At 38.6% G+C, this 17,602-nt stretch overlaps 1 protein-coding gene across 1 annotated transcript in view; it reads right to left on the bottom strand.

Annotated features, from left to right (window-relative positions):
- LOC106142114 (tyrosine-protein kinase receptor) overlaps positions 1-17,602 on the bottom strand; it is a 37,980-nt gene that overhangs the window by 13,731 nt on the left and 6,647 nt on the right. The window contains exons 2-18 of the mRNA XM_060952068.1: positions 14,058-14,146; positions 12,643-12,755; positions 11,354-11,558; positions 9,583-9,664; positions 8,866-8,932; positions 8,199-8,502; positions 7,659-7,825; positions 7,073-7,260; positions 6,350-6,509; positions 4,849-4,996; positions 4,016-4,156; positions 3,562-3,721; positions 3,058-3,264; positions 2,596-2,741; positions 1,934-2,045; positions 1,209-1,310; positions 236-452 (exon numbers count right to left, since the gene is read on the bottom strand). Coding sequence (XP_060808051.1) covers positions 236-452; positions 1,209-1,310; positions 1,934-2,045; positions 2,596-2,741; positions 3,058-3,264; positions 3,562-3,721; positions 4,016-4,156; positions 4,849-4,996; positions 6,350-6,509; positions 7,073-7,260; positions 7,659-7,825; positions 8,199-8,502; positions 8,866-8,932; positions 9,583-9,664; positions 11,354-11,558; positions 12,643-12,755; positions 14,058-14,146 — 2,608 coding nt within the window. The remainder of the gene's footprint in view (positions 1-235; positions 453-1,208; positions 1,311-1,933; positions 2,046-2,595; positions 2,742-3,057; positions 3,265-3,561; positions 3,722-4,015; positions 4,157-4,848; positions 4,997-6,349; positions 6,510-7,072; positions 7,261-7,658; positions 7,826-8,198; positions 8,503-8,865; positions 8,933-9,582; positions 9,665-11,353; positions 11,559-12,642; positions 12,756-14,057; positions 14,147-17,602) is intronic.

Consider the following 17,602-nt stretch of genomic DNA (forward strand, 5'->3'; position numbering starts at 1 on the left):
AAAGAATAGAACCACTCCATCTCTTTCCCATGGATGTCGTAAAAGGCAACTAACGGATAGGCTTACAGACTTGGGATACTTTTTTAGGCGATGGGTTAGCAACCTGTCACTATTTGAATCTCAATTCTATCATTAAGCCAAATAGCTGAACGTGGCCATTCAGTCTTTTTCAAGACTGTCGGCTCCGTCTACCCCGCAAGGGATATAGACGTGACCATATGTGTGTACGACTTACTTGACAAGCTTCAGGCTTTCCCTGGACACTTGGGGCAGTCCGCGGACGTCGAAACCCTGGGGCAAGAAGCTCTCACTCCCGTAATGTGGGTTAAAAGCCATGCTCAAAGCATTATCTGTGCCCCCCGGCGCGGTTCGAAGGCGGTGCAGTTGAACCTCTTGTTCTAGGAGACGTTTTTGACGTAGTTCTGCTTCTTTCTTGCGTTGATAGGAGTTGTCTGTAGGGAGTTTTAATTTACTTTTTAGAGCATTGGTGGACGAATCGGTAAAGTGGCCGGTTAAAATGCGTGTGGCACAAAAAGGCATAGGTAGGCATCGATTCCCACTTAGGCTATGTACCAATGATTATTTTCGAAAGTAATGTACATTAGTTTGAATACTAGCCGATGCTCTTACGGCGCGGGAAAACATCGTGAGGAAACCTGCACATTCAGACAACTGGATGTGTAACCCTGATCTATCCAAAACGGTTAGACAGTAGTAGCTTCGTGTAAAAACTTTGAACAACGGGTTCCAGTATGATCCCATCAAGTTGACATGGAAAATTGATGAGGTTATTAACATACTCATTGCATACTTGATGAGAAAAGAACTTTTTCTGATTGGCCTGGGTCTGGGATTTATAAAAGTATTTATTACAAAATATAGTATCGTTGACTTAGTATCTCGTGTCACAAGTCTCGAACTTTCTTTGAGGTTCGGAACTCAATCTGTGTTATTTGTCCCGTATATATTTATTATTATTTATACTTACACTCTCTTTCCCGTGGATGTCTTAAAAAGCGACTAAGGGATATGCTTACAAACTTGGGATTCTTTTTAGGCGATGGGCTAGCAACCTGTCACTATTTGAATCTCAATTCTGTCATTAAGTCAAACAGCTGAACGTGGCCATTCAGTCTTTTCAACACTGTTGGCTCTGTCTACCCCGCAAGGGATATAGACGTGACCATATGTATGTATGTTATACTTACACAAGTACAGACAAACACAGAGCACAGCCAGCGCGCACACGAACACCACGACCGACAGAACAATCACCAGCAGCCAAGACAGATGCGGCCAGGAGTCTTCCACTGTTGGAGAAAATTATTGTATTTTTAAAAGATTTTGTGTGCCGTGTGGTTCCCGGCACCAATACAAAAAATCTCCATCTCATTTCCCGTGGATGTCGTAAGAGGCGACTAAGGGATAGGCTTTTAAACTTGGGATTCTTATTTTAGGCGATGGGCTAGCAACCTGTCACTATTTGAATCTCAATTCTATCGTTAAGCCAAACAGCTGAACGTGGCCATTCAGTCTTTGCAAGACTGTCGGCTCCGTCTACCCCGCAAGGGATATAGACGTGACCATATGTATGTGATTTTGTAGCAGATTGTTATGTATCTCCCCTGCGCCCCTCTTGCACAGCCCTGGAGCCCTATATAAGCGCGTGCTTGCCCTGGACCCTCGTCTTTGAACTACTATAGCCCTCACCAAGTTAAGTAGCTCGCTACCCTCTGGTAGCTACTTTTGTGGCGTTTTTGTAAAACGTCGCAGGTAACGAGAGATAGAATGAAGACAAACTTTATTTGGACTAGATTTACAAGATATAAACTTAAGTTATGAACGCTGGATCATAGAATTAAATTTAAAAGTTCAGCGCGGCCGGAGTTTCGGACGAAAGCTATCTATTTGAATAATAATTTATTTAACTTACAAATACATTTGGTGGCGTCATGGGCGTCGCTCTTCCACTTCGAAGGGCAATAACATTTGACCTCGCTCCGGTATTCGTTGATGGCCACACAGCGGTAATCGCAGCCGCAATCCTGGTGAAGGATTTGTTTAAAAAGCGAAGCGGATAAAGTAACTGATTTAAGTAACAAAGTGGCCAAAGGTTTAGCCTAGGTAACAATTTAGCCAAAGTAATCGGTTTAGGTAACAAAGAGGCCAATTAGGTAACAAAGTGGCCAAAGTAACTAGTTTAAGTAACAAAGTGGCCAAAGTAACTAATCTAGACAACAAAGTGCGGAACTATGTTCTCAATGTTCTCATTTGCTTGCTATGCTGCGTGTACACGGTTTTGGCCAACAACCTGGCTAAAAATCTATTCTTATTATGTTATTTTCGGTTGTAACCTGTTGTATATACCTTAAAAAATAAAGTAACTGGTCTAAGTATAAAAGTAGCCAAGTTATTGATTAAACGCTTCGTAACGCTAAGACATCGAATTCTAGACGAGCTCGCAACCAGAATCTTAATTCCATCATTCAGCCATACCGCTGAATGTGGGCTTTCAGTCTTTTCGAGACTCTACAACGCAAGGGATACAGACGTGATTATATGCATACCTATATATATATGTAGAAAAACACTTACATGCAAAGCAGGTATGATCAGGACCTCCCCAGGGCCGGTTCTCTGCGCGATGACGACGTCGCTGTAATCTTTAACGGCTCGAGCCCCATCGATGTAGGACCAACCGCCCCCACCATGCTGACCCCCGCTCTCGTGAGTGGTGCCTCCTGGTTTTGGAAATTTACATTTTGGATTAAATTTGCGAATCTACTTAGTCTTCTTCCTCCTGGCGTTAGTCAAGAATACATTGTCGCTGTGTTGATGAAGTCATAAGACAAGAATGTAAGGGCTAGCTCATTTATCTCATCATTTGCGCTTTGGTAGTAGTTTGGTAGTAGGTTAGTAGTTACAATTAGATTTAAGTTGTGACGTCAATAAGTGATACCTTGTATCCAATTTTGAAAATAAATCTATGCTATTCTAATTTATTCTTTACTCAAATATTAAACAACAGATCGCGACGAATTAAAAACAGACACTTACCAAGCCATCCACCTCCTCCGCCGCCTCGCAGGCACCCCCCACCTCCGCCGCCGAACCCCCCATGCGCACCCCCCACACACGCGACCCCCCCTACTCCGCTGTCCTTCACACGCCCATCCAATGCTCGCTCTTTCACAGCCGACCCTCGGATTCTGTCGAAACCTTCCGTAATAGGACCTGGGCGACTGAGCCAGCCTCCGCCGGCACCTGAGAACGCAAATAAATAACTTATTAATACACATATACAATTTTTCTATAAAGGAGTCAAACGAATTCTGCTTATTATTAAGTATTTTCATCAGACTACAAAATATTCGGCCAGTTCGTTTCCCTTTTACGACGATAGTTTATTCAAAAAGTCAATAGAGTTCATACCTACTTAGATTATTTCCAAGACCTAAACATTTAAGCAACCTTAAACATTCTACTAACTTAGGTACAATTAAAAATTTAAACATAAATTAGGAATTTAGAAATAAAATAGGTTTTAGAAATAAATCTTACCGGAAGTCCTGTTAGGGTTCCCGTACATATATCCTGACTCTGGTGTCGCGTTGGTGAGAGACCGAGCGTGTTGGGAGCCGTCGTCTTTGAAAATCCCCACCGATATACCCCCACCACCGCCAGCGACCAATAACGGGTGAGCTTCGCCATCTTTGTCAAGCTGTGAAATATTAGAGGTTAAATTAATAAATTGATGATATATTGAGTTATAGACGTGACCATATGTTTGTATGTATATTAATAGTTAAGTGATGGAACACAAATTACCGTTGATATAAAAAATTAAAACTAAATTAACAATAACAAAATATTTGGCGCCCAACGTGGTGCCATCAACAATAAAAAAGTTACTAACATCAGTTCAGCTGTTTGCCTTGATGATTGAATTGGGATTCCAATAATGACAAGTTGCTAGCCCATCGCCTACAAGAAGATTAGCACAACATATACTTACCAAGAACACGTAAGTAGCCCCACCCCCACCCCCACCTCCGTCCACCACTTCTGTGTTCCTCACTTCATGAGTTTTACTGGTGAATACCATCTGTTCGTTCTGTTTTCTAGAACATTCCTGGCTCTCTTGAGCGGAGAGTGTCTGCAACAGAAAGATGAATTTAACAAATACTTTTAACATGGGCTAACCTAAACTCATGTAATGTAATTCAAAATTCTCCTAATAATTTCCACCATCTAATTCCTAAGCGCTAGTTTTCATTCTACCTAAAACCGAACTAGATAGATAGAATACTCTTTATTGCACATAAAATTTATAACAATAAATTTATCCTAAGCTTATGTTAAGGTAATGTACAAAGGCGGCCTTATCGAATTGTGCAATCTCTTCCAGACAACCAGAAAAACATTTCGTGTGAGAGAATTTGTTGCGGGTTGCAGTAAGAAAATATTTAGAGAAATAGCTACCTACTAATAATAGACGAACTAATTGTAGTGTAGTTAGTTCCACCGCTTCTTAACACTTGTGTTTTGAAAGCGGTAGTATATTTAATTATCTTAGTGCATATGTGGCGACATCTCTACGCCATAAGTCCTAACAGCCAATCACGCGACGCTATCAACCAATAACAGCGAAGAATCTGAATCGCGCAAGCAAAGATTTCACGGATTTCAGCATTAATACAACCTCCGACACAACTTCATGTGTCGCGCGGTTCCCCAGGCATGATGACACCTAGCTTGGAGGAAGATCTTTCCTATGTGGCGGTCGAGCCAAATCATCGCTCCCGCATTATCAACTCACATGCACATTAGTTAATAATTCATACATACCTTCTTACAAGCATTGAGCCCCTGTTGTCCAACTAGCATGTAGATTTGCTCTGAATGGTGCAACTCAAACAAGCCCCTAGCCTGAGCCCCGTGGGAGACACCCGCCCAAGCTGATCCGAGACCCCCTGACGCTCCCGTGGCGATTATACTGCAAATCGTAATCGTAAATCATAATCATTTATTCCTCGAATATGGTTACAATGTTGGTCTAAGTATTTAGGTACAGTTTCTGTGAACAAATATTCTACCTCTTAATGCGTCGGAATTATATATCTACATATATTTTAAATTAGTAGCAATTTAAAGCTCTGTCTAATTATGATCAGTTTGTCTATATTTCAATGTCAAATGAATAATAGTAATAAAAATTTGTCAAATTATAATATCAATAAAAAATAAAAAAATAATTAAATTGGAAAAAAGGGAAACAAGTAAAATTCATCAAATGTCAAATAAATATGATATAGTCAATGAAATACATCCAAATGTCATAAAAATAAAATATCATTGCTACATTTAATACATAATTTTATCATTTAAAAATTCCTCTAATGAATAATAACATTTTTCAATTAAAAGATTTTTAAACATAAGAAAGTGTAGCAGGAGAAATATTTTGGGAGTACAAGGGAATATTTTCCGCCAGCCTACAGAGGTGTATTGGTAAAACACAAGTCTATTTAATGTCGAGTCGGAGGTAGTATTGTTGGGACTGGATCTCCATAACATGTTAAATTGATAGGTTTAATTCAAAATATTTATCCTTTGTTGTTTGCCTACAAATAGGTATTTTGCTGTGGAGTAAAATTAGGATATGTTTTTTTTAATAACCTCTGATTTATGATCGCGTATTTTTGTATGAGCACGCTCGAGGCGCCATTAAAATAGCGACGAGTCTAGAGAAAGTAATTAAAAGGATCTATAAAGATTAGCCATATTTATATAAAGCCTTAGTTTTATATATATGGTGTCAATAAAAAAATAAAAACGATTCCAGGGAATTCGACAAAAAAAAACTTGGAGCGATGGTAAACACGCAAACAAATTACAAAGATTGAGTTAGGCTCGAAGTAAGTTCGAAACTTGTGTTAATTTTTAATTAAACTTGGTACTAATTCAACGATACTATATTTGATAATAAACTAAAATAAAATAATAAATTCTTATATAGATAAACATCCAAGACACCAATAAGAAAATGTTCGTTTCTCGTCATTCCTTAGCGGGATTCGTACCCGGCGTCACAAGACAAGCGCACAACCGCTGCGCCACAAAAGCCGTCATGTGGCGACATCTCTACGCCACTGGTCACAACAGCCAATAACAGCATACAGTCTAAATCGCGCAAACAAAGATTTCACGGATTGAAGCATATATACAACCTCAGCGACTCAACATCATCGGAGCCGCGGTTCCCCAAACATAAAACCGAGCCTGGCGCAAGATCTTCCCTTTGGTGGCGGTCGAGACCGTATCAACGCTCCAGCTAAAGCATACTCACGTATACAATCCTTCGCTGGGCACCTTCCACACTTGGATGCCCTTGTAAGGCTTATCCTTGATCACCGTGACTGACACAGGAGTGTTGTTGTATGCGGAGTCGCACATCGTCTGATTAGGGCCAAATCGGCCAGAAGCCCCGCAGGTTGTGAAGCGGTAATCTGAAATTAATCGATGAGTTACCTCGTTAACATGACACGTATCACGTACACTAGCTTTTCGTCCGCGTAGATACATATGTGGCACCTTATACACGCGAATTTAGCGCCACTTAAAGAAAGAATACAGGTTTTTCGCATATCCCGCAGGAGCTATAGTTTTTACCGGGATAAAAAGTATGTTCTTAATTGTTCCTTATGTCCTTCCCAAGACTCTTATTTATAAAATTTCAAGAAGACTGGTTGAGAAGATTACGCGTGGAAAGGCAACAAATAAAGTCACTTAACATAACATACTATAATCTATATCCCAATGTCTTCAAAGGTACAGTGTTCTTTTAAGGCTTAAAACTTGGGATTCCTTTTGTAGGAGATGGGCTAGCAATCATTCTATTTGAATCTCAATTCTATCATTAAGCCTAGCATCTGAACGGGGCCTATCAGTCTATCAAAACTGTTGGCTCTGTCAACAAAGGATACAGACGTGATTACGTGAGACGTGATTATTATATGAATGAATAAAAATATGATAAATAATCCAGTGTCAATGTAAAACTAAAACTTACACAGCTCATCAGCAAATGCGGGATGTGGTGAAGTTTTCTCTTCAAACACGGGATCGTAATAGTTATAATCTCCTAAGAATGCAGGGTCAATATTCAGTCCGAAACATTCCGGTGCCATGGAGAAATCATCTATGGCGGAGTCCGAGTAGATCCGCATGCCCATACGAGTCTTGAATTGTAGGTAATATCTGAAACAGATGTTGTTTTATTATATTAAATATCTTTTCTTGCTTATGTAGTAAATACAAAGCATCTAGTAGCAATTGTGTATTAGTTCATAAAATTGGCGCCCAACGTGGTACTCAGTAAAACATTATTTATTTATTTATTTTATTTTAAACATGTCGATGAGCTGTTGCTCATCATTAGCTTAAGAAATAAATATAGTACTTTTTACTTTCTATTTCTTACCACTTACAACTTCCCTTGCATACTACTTTTGCTCCATCAACTTTTATCAATCTTTAAATGCAAGCTGTTCGCATTAGAATACTCTTGACTATATGCCTGTTACTTTTATCTTTTTCCATATCTTTTTCATAAAATTTGTATGCTAAATTACATAACTATTGCTGTTCCTTCTTACCTTCTAGTAATATTAGGAAGAAATATCGCAGCTCTATACCAATTCTCTCCTTTGTCTTTGGTAGAGAACCAAAGAGAAGTAGAGATATTTCCTCGCGACGTCAGCTCTACCACGTCAACGCTCATAGAGCCATAGTTACGGCCATTTTGTTGATAGTAGAAGCGAATCTGTTATAGAAATATTGTTTTTTTTTTTGTAAATCAATCAATAAAATAAAATTAGATTTAGAGAGTCAATGTCAATCAAATGCTTAAAAGCACAGGTTCAAATCGAACCTAGGTCATGTGCTAACCCATGTACATTAGTTTGAGTGCTAACCGATCCTTTTACGGTGAGGTCAGGTGATGTGAGTTAACCTACACGTTCAGTTCATGCATTTATGTGTATAAACCTGATCTAATAACCAACTCAAGAAAGAAATCGATTCGCGTAAAAACCTGACTTACCCGACCCAAGATCATGGTCAAAATATTTTCCAAAGAAGTGAGGTTAACCGAGACTAACGCATGGAGAAAGAAAAGATGTCAATTGTGTACTTACCATACAACAATTATAATAACTCGACGTGATATTCCCATGGACTTTAGGCGGAGGATTAAAGATGACAGTCTTCATAATAGCCGTTGAAGCGAAATCTGCCCTCTCTTTATTTGGTCCGGTCACATTCATGTTTACATAGAAATAGTATCCGACGCAATGTGAGGTTATATTCCTGTTTGGAGGGGAGAGAGGGGGGATGATCGCCGTAGGGTGGGGGTCTTGGGGGCCGCAGGTGTGATCGTAGTTGGGGCCCGTCTTGTCCGTAGGAGTCGGGCCGCTATGTCGAGACCATTTCAGGATGGGCCTATAAATGAAGATTAGTTTTAGCTAAATTTAGGAATTTTGCATAATTGACTGCTTCTGTGATATTGGCCGTTTTGGCCGTAAGTCTTACTTCAGAATTTTAGTAAGTTCCACGTTGGGCGCCAACAAATAATAGATTGGCGCCCAACATGTTGTCAAATAAAATTTTTCGAGCAATTAGGAAACTATGACAGAATAGAGAACAGAGATTTCTTTTAAACTAAAGTCAAGATAGTCACGACCGAAGCAAAAGCCTTAGCCAAAGGCAAGGATGAGACAGCTATATTCATGACCAGACCCTATATTCATGATTAAAGGGCATGATGTTGATGACTTAACAAGATAAACTCAAGAAGGCACTTACTGAGGTATATCTTCGAATCCACAATTGTCTTGTTCGAAATTGCAGTACGATCCATACGGCATTTTGTCTGCAAGGAAACATTTTTTTTCAATTATTACTTTTTGTTCTGTGCCGTGTGTTTCCCGACACCAAAAGAAAAAAAGTATAGGTTCACTATATCTCTTTCTCATAGATGTCGTAAAAGGCGACTAAGGGATGGGCTTAAACACTTGGGATTCAACTTTTAGGCGATGGGCTAGCAACCTGTCACTACTTCAATCACAGTTCTAGCATAAAGAAAAATAGCTAAACGTGGCCTATTAGCCTCTTCAAGACTTGGCTCTGTCTCCCTGCAAGGTATATAAACGTAACTATATGTATGTAAGTATGTTGTTCTTAATTGTTCAGAGGGTGCTGAAGACATTATTCTTTAAAATTTATAATAAGTAAATGTAACTAACTGAACAAATAAAGTGCAATGAAGCCTGTATGTTATGGCAACTGGATAAACCAATATAGGTTTAGGGTTCCCCTGCAAAGGTAAGGTCGGTCAGACGGGATTCGTTTCGTGTAAAAACCTGAATCACACAAGAAGAAGTCTACAGAAGTGAATGAAAGTTAGTAAAAGTGGATAAAAGTGAATAAAAGGTAATAAATTGGGAATAAAAGTGAATAAAAGAGGAATAAAAGTGAATAAAAGTGAATAAAAGAGGAATAAAAGTGAGTAAAAGCGAATACCGCAATTCTGGTGCTCGTCACTGCCATCATCGCAGTCCTTCACGAGATCGCAGACTTGTTGCAGTTTGATGCAGGATTCCCTCTGTAATAAATGAGAAGTTTTATATTTGGATTATTATCAGGACTTCTCTTGCTATATGGAGGATACGGAGAGGAATCATGTTCCAGCAGGCATCCCTTAAATTTGGGGAAAACTCCTGAGTTTTCAGGGCGCTTAAATTGTCCAGATTATTATCTTTATTCTTTTAAGCTTCCAATATTTTGGTTTTAAAATTAAAGCATATACATATTTGTTCACGTAACGCGATTGGTCGTAAAAATCTGATATCTTTTCACGACATAGTATCGTTGAGTTAGTATCTCGTAACACAAGTCTCGAACTTACTTCGAGGCTAACTCAATCTGTGTAATTTGTCCCGTATATATTTATATTTATACTAGAGGCCGCCCGCGACTTCGTCCGCATGGAAACCCTATCAATCCCGCGGGAACTCTGGGATAAAAATGTGTATGTAGATAAAAAAGTAGCCTATGTGTTATTCTGGGTCTTCAGCTACCTACATACCAAATTTCATGGTAATCGGTTCAGTAGTTTTTGCGTGAAAGAGTAACAAACATCCATACAAACTTTCGCCTTTATAATAGTAGTAGGATGTTTACGACATGATATATGTCCGGACTTACAATAACTGCGACTGAGCCGAGGGCGGTGTAACTTAGAACACGTGATGATTAAAAAAAATATAGTAATATTCATGTGCTCATTGTACAAACCCGTCAGTAAAAAAAATCTTGTACATTTTATAGAATTAGAGCAATTAATAGGTAAATTCTTCTTCAAGTTCTTCTTTTTATAAAAAAGAATAGGACTCTAACTCTTTCCCATAGATGTCGTAAAAGGCAACTAAGAGATAGACATATAAACTTGGGATTCTTCTTTTAGGCGATGGGCAAGCAACCTGCCACTATTTGAATCCCAAATCTATCATTAAGCCAAACACCTGAACGTGGCCTTTCTTCAAGACTGTTGGCTCTGTCTACCCGGCAAGGGATAAAGACGTGATTAGTTCCTCTTCATGTTGTCCCATGAAAACCCTATCGACAGTAACTAGACAGAATAAGATATATATTAATATGAGTATTTATAATTTCATTTATATAAGATATTTATTTATATACATACATACATACATAAAATCACGCCTCTTTCCCGGAGGGGTAGGCAGAGACTACCTCTTTCCACTTGCCACGATCTCTGCACACTTCCTTCGCTTCATCCACATTCATAACTCTCTTCATGCAAGCTCGGCGGTTTATTTATATATATACTAGCTGTCCCGGCAAACGTTGTTTTGCCATATAAATAATTTTTAAGTAATTTCTTGTTAAAAAATTTTTATTAAGGGTGGACAACCCTTAACACTTAGGGGTATGAAAAATAGATGTTAGCCGATTCTCAGACCTACTGAATATGCATGCAAAATTTGGTTAAAATCGGTAAAGCCGTTTCGTAGGAGTACGGAGACAAACATTGTGACACGAGAATCCTACTACTATTATAAAGGCGAAAGTTTGTATGGATGTTTGTTACTCTTTCACGCAAAAACTACTGAACCGATTACCATGAAATTTGGTATGTAGGTAGCTGAAGACCCAGAATAACACATAGGCTACTTTTTATCCCAGAGTTCCCGCGGGATTGATAGGGTTTCCATGCGGACGAAGTCGCGGGCGGCCTCTAGTTTTATATATAAGATGAGTATTTACTCACATTCATGATATTACACTTCATTTGCCCGATTTGACACTCCCCGTCGAAGACAGGGGGCTCCGGCAAACATTCCACCATGCGGATGCTGTCTATGGCTATGTGCGGCAGCGTCTGAGAGAGGCTTACGTAACTCGGCCGGGTAATCTCAATGATGATACGAACTTCTTGCTGCACCTTGCCTATCATAAGTTGCATGGGGTACCATCTGAAAATTGATTGTGATTTAGTTTGTGTAATCTTGAAATACGGCATTTTTTTTTTGGTAGATAGAGCATGAGACCAGTAGGAGATGTTGTCTAGTTAAGTCAAGAGACGAGATAATAATGTGACGAATACGTCACATTATTATCTTATGTTTGAACGAAAAAATAACACTTTTGTATTTAAAACAGGTCGTATCAATTTCTAAAACCATGTCTCAGTATATAATAATGCTGAAATACCTACGTAAAATGACGAGCTGTCATCTAAACCGAGTGTTTGCACTAACAAATTCTTATGTTTGAACGAAAAAATAACACTTTTGTATTTAAAACAGGTCGTATCAATTTCTAAAACCATGTCTCAGTATATAATTTGGATTGTATGTTGACAAAATGTGATTATTACAATTCTTAAACTATACTAATAATAAATCTATCTAATTAAACCTTAACTACAAACTAAAAAAAAATTTTTTTAGGTTAGGACTTGTACATACATACATACATAAAATCACGCCATTTTCCTGGAGAGGTAGGCAGAGACTACATCTTTCCATTTGCCACGATCTCTGCGTACTTCTTTCGCTTAATCCACATTCATAACTCCCTTCATGCAAGCTCGGCGGATTCGGGTACTTTTCAAATTCAAAATTTTTATTCATTATTATAGCATATATATGTATATTAAAGTATATTTCATATCGCTTGATAATTGACAAAACGTTTGGTTTCACAACATTGGTTGACGAACTTTGCCAGGACTTACTTAAACTTAGACATGTAACAACTTATAGAATTTCAGAACCATAGATAAACTTTTCACTAGATGGAGTGATAGCGTACCATCCCCGGCGGATCCCGGGCCCTGAGACACTTCTATGGGGGGTGCGACCGTTACACACAGCGATGAGAGAGGACCTTCAAAGGGTGCGGAGGTCAGACGGGAGTCGCTTCGTGTAAAAACCTGACTCACCCAATCCAGGGTCCATGGTCAAAGGCACACCCCGGGCTCCTCTCCAGAGAGGTGAGGATGCAACCTGGACTTAAGCCAGGGGGAAGAAGATTATAAGAACACTGCATACTCACACTTCAAGGTTGTTCCCCGTGATCTCCTGAAGAATCCACTGGACCTCAGTGGTCTCGGAGACGAGCCGTATGCTGGCGTTCTGCATCTTGCTCTGATGTAGCTTCGCTTCAAACTGATGGAATAAAATAAATAAATAAACATACATACATAAAAAATCACGCCTGTTTCCCGGAGGGGTAGGCAGAGACTACCTCTTTTCACTTGCCACGATCTCTAAATAAATATATCAGGGACAAATAACACAGATTGAGTTACCCTTAATGTATGTTCGAGACTAACTCAACATGTGTTCGTGCTAATAAAAAAAATATGATTAAAAACTAAAATTAAAACTCTTAGCTTAAGTTTTAACTTGAGTTAATTTTAATTAAGTTTTCTATTTATAATAAAAATTTGACTATAAATAAATATTTTTTTTTAATATATACTTATAATACTATAACATTTTTAAATGCACCAATTTAAAATATCAGAGTCGGTGAGAAATTCGGGCGCGCCATTGGTTCCAATCTTACGAGTATATTAAAAACGTTAAAGTACTTAGTGAGTTAGTTGTCTCTTCGCGTATTTTCTTTAAAACTAACCTTTTTGAAATTTCGCCTATTTATTATTAAGTCAAGAGTCTGGTGAAGGACATACCTATATATAGGTACCCTTCATTCTGGTATCTACACAGTTCCCGTGGCATTTGCGATAAACTTTTGTAAGTGGCGCTAAATTCACGCGGGCGGCCCGCGGGTAAAAACTAGTCTAAAAACCAGCGTGCCGTGTGGTGTGGTGCCACTTCATCCCTTTCCCATGGATGTCGTAAAAGGCGATTTAGGGATAGGCTTATGAACTTTGGATTCTCCTTTTAGGCGACGGGCTAGCAACCTGTCACTTTATATGAATCTCAATTCTATCAGTAAGCCAAACAGCTGAACGTGGCCTTACAGTATTTTCAAGACTGTTGGCTCTGTCTCCAAAGGATATAGACGTAACATACATACATGCTGACGTCCATATCCCTTGCGGGGTAGACAGAGCCAACAGTCATGCAAAGACTGAATGGCCACGTTCAGCTATTTGGCTTAATGATAGAATTGTGATTCAATAGTGGCAGGCTGCTAACCTAGACGTGACATATATATGTATACTAGCTGTGCCCGCGACTCTGTCCGCGTGGAATAGTTATTTTAGGCATCATTGAAGCCCTCAAGGATGAAAAATTTACCCCGTGTTTTTCACATTTTCCATTATTTCTTCGCTCCCAATAGTTGCAGCGTGATGTTATATACCCTAAAGCCTTCCTCGATAAATGGTCTATACAACGCAAAAAGAATTTTTCAATTCAACCCAGTACGTGCTGAGATTAGCGCGTTCAAACAAACAAACAAACTCTTCAGCTTTATAATATTAGTATAGATGTACGTACCTTACAAAACTCCCAAAGACCACGGAATGGTGGTGATTTGATCACCATATTCTCCATCGTGGGGTCCACCGGGAGATACAGGAAGTGACCTGGAAGATAACAATCCACACTAATATCCACACTAATAATAAAGAGGAAAGATTTGTATTTTTGTATGTTTGTGTGGAATAAACTCAAAAACTACTGGTCCGATTTTGATAAAATTTGGCACAGATATAGAATAGACCTTCAAAAGTGACATAGGCATAAATTTGTTTTGAAATAAATTAGTTTTCAGGTAGTGTGCCGTGTGGTTCCCGGCACTATTACAAAAAAGAATAGGACCACTCCATCTCTTTCCCATGGATGTCGTAAAAGGCGACTAAGGGATAGGCTTATTAACTTAGGATTCCTCTTTTAGGCGATGGGCTAGCAACCTGTCACTATTTGAATCTCGGTTCTATCATTAAGCCAAATAGCTGAACGTGGCCATTCAGTCTTTTCAAGACTGTTGGCTCTGTCTACCCCGCAAGGGATATAGACGTGATCATATGTATGTATGTATGTTCAGGTAGAAAAATATGTCCACCCGTGCGAACCGCTAGTATTTTATACAACTGTAAGTACAATAGGTCAGGAAAGCAGGTTGACTAAGCAGATATACAAGGAGAGTGTGGAGGGAAAGTTGGGAGTGGGAAGACCTAGACGAACGTATCTTGATCAAATTAACGACGTCCTGATAAAGGGTCAGGTCAAGAGTACCCGAAACCGCCGAGCTTGCATGAAGAGAGTCATGAATGTGGATGAAGCTAAGGAAGTGTGCAGAGATCGTGGCAAGTGGAAAGAGGTAGTCTCTGCCTACCCCTCCGGGAAAGAGGCGTGATTTTATGTATGTATGTATGTACAATACTGTGGCGACGTCTATTTGCTACAAGTCACAAAAACAAAATCACGCGACGCTATCAGTCAAAAACAGAGAAAATATCTAAATCGCGCAAGCTAAGATTTCACGGATTGGAGCTATACGAGTATACCTATACAACCTCCGACACAACATCGTCTGTCGCGCGGTTCCCCAGGCATAACACCTAGCCTGGCGGAAGATCTCCCCTTTGGCGGTCGAGGCGAATCATCGTTCCCGCTACAATATTACAGGAATAGGGTCAACTCCATTTTTTTACCATGGATGTCGTAAAAGGTGACTAAGGGATAGGCTTATAAACTTGGTATTCAGATTTTCTAATATTGTTTCAATAGGAAATCTTTCAAATAAAGTATCATATAGAAGATCACTCCATCTCTTTACCATGGATGTCGTAAAAGGAGACTAAGGGTTTTATCTAATATCTTTCAAATAAAGTACCATTGTTCCTTCCACCACGATGCCACAGACAGACAGACATATAAAACTTATAACACCACTCCTTTTTAATCGTAGGTTAAGAATGGAAGTCCGTCGACGCGTCGTCTTATTTCCATTATTTTAGACTGAAACTCGTCCCGAAATAGACCGCCGGTTCAAATCCCGACAGCTGCGATTTACGAGTTTAAGCCGACAGATATACGGACAGTAATCTCCATTATTGCAATATTAAGTACGTAGGTACATAAAAATTGCGCATCTCTCCCTGAAGGGTAGATAAGAGTTTAAACTTTACAAATCGCTTCATATCAAATCCACCTATTACTTATTTGAAGAGAAACGATTTGTATTTTTGTAAGTTTTTAACGAATAAACTCAACAACTAATGGACTGATTTTCAAGAAATTTAGCACAGATTATACATTAGGGTTTGACAAGTAAGTTACTTATTTTCTGGAATTTCTCACGGGAGCGATGCCTCGCGCCGAAGCTAGTCTAATATAAAATAGAATTTTACGATGAAAGAAAAAATCATGAAAACATTTACAATTTCAAGCAACTAGATGAGTAACCATGATCTATTAATAATGTGTTTCTACTAAATATGTTTTTTTTGGGCAATAAAGATAATTAGCGAAGGAAGTATGCAGAGATCGTGGCAAGGGGAAAGAGGTAGTCTCTGCCTACCCCTCCGGGAAAGAGGCGTGATTTTATGTATGTATTAATAAAGATAATTTGTATTGTATAATGGGTTGAGTTCCATTGGAAAGGAGACGGAGGTCAGACGGGAGTCGCTTCGTTTAAAAACCTGACTCACCCAACCTAGGACCATGGTCGGACTTGGTCACAGATCCTCATCAGGCTCCTCTCGCCTGTGTGATCTTTTTTTCGAAAAAATACTTACTTTGATTTCAATTAAATTTGTTTAGCTATAGAAAAAAAAGGACAAATCTTTCTTCAACTTTTTAACGAAAGATAGATTTTATTTTTTAATTTTACACAAACTCTGGAAGTCTTTCCCATGGATGTCGTATAAGGCGACTAGGGGATAAGTGATAGATATACTTGGGATTCGTCTTTCAGGCGATGGGCTAACAACCTGTCACTATTTGAATTTCAATTCTATCATCATTAAGCCGGGGGCTGAGCGGGAGGGACCTTTCAGTCTTTTGAAAACTGTTTGCTCTGTCTGCCCCGCAAGGGATATAGACGTGGTTATATTTTATTTTAGAAGACTAGGATCACATACTATTGTTTTTCTTGAACGTCGGGTCAGGTTAGAAATAGATGGATAGATAGATAAAACTCTTTATTGCACCATAAGAACAAAAACAAACAAAACAGCACAAAACAGACAGAGATGGTACAAAGGCGGAGTTATCGCTAATGCAATCTCTTCCACTCAACCTTTGGGTGGAAGGAAACCAAACAGGAGATTGGCGTGAATAGGTGTAGGATAGGTTCGAAACAAAAAAGTAAGTAAGTCCGCCATTGCAAGTGATTTGTTTCTTTTATAACTATGTCATATATTATTATAACTATTTTCTTGTTACTGTGTAAATTTCTATGCAATAAGGATATTACAAACAAACAAACAATTTAAATAATAATGTTCTTAGTTTGTAAATTTAGAAGTTTTTTATTTATTATTAAATAATTGATATTAGTTCATATTATCTACACTATATATATTTTATATTTAATTTAATTTAATTTTTTATCCTACCACTATTATAAAGGCGAAAGTTTGTATGGATGTTTGTTACTCTTTCACGCAAAAACTACTGAACCGATTACCATGAAATTTGGTATGTAGGTAGCTGAAGACCCAGAATAACACATAGGCTACTTTTTATCCCAGAGTTCCCGCGGGATTGATAGGGTATCCATGCGGACGAAGTCGCGGGCGGCCTCTAGTAATATTATAAAGAGGAAAACTTTGGTTGTTAGTTTGTTTGGTTGTAATGAATAGGCTCAAAAACTACTGGACCGATTTTAAAAATTCTTTCACCATTCGAAAGCTACATTATCCACGAGTAACATAGACTATATTTTATTTTGGAAAAGAATAGGGTTCCGTAATATATTTGGATTTTTCGGACACAAACTGAAAAAAATCAACCAAAAAGTTACTTATTTTGCGTACGCTGCCTAAACTACAAAAGATAGAACCATAAAATGTTTTAATTAATTGTAGATCTTA

Source organism: Amyelois transitella, chromosome 27, assembly GCF_032362555.1.
Source record: "Amyelois transitella isolate CPQ chromosome 27, ilAmyTran1.1, whole genome shotgun sequence".
NCBI lineage: Eukaryota > Metazoa > Arthropoda > Insecta > Lepidoptera > Pyralidae > Amyelois > Amyelois transitella.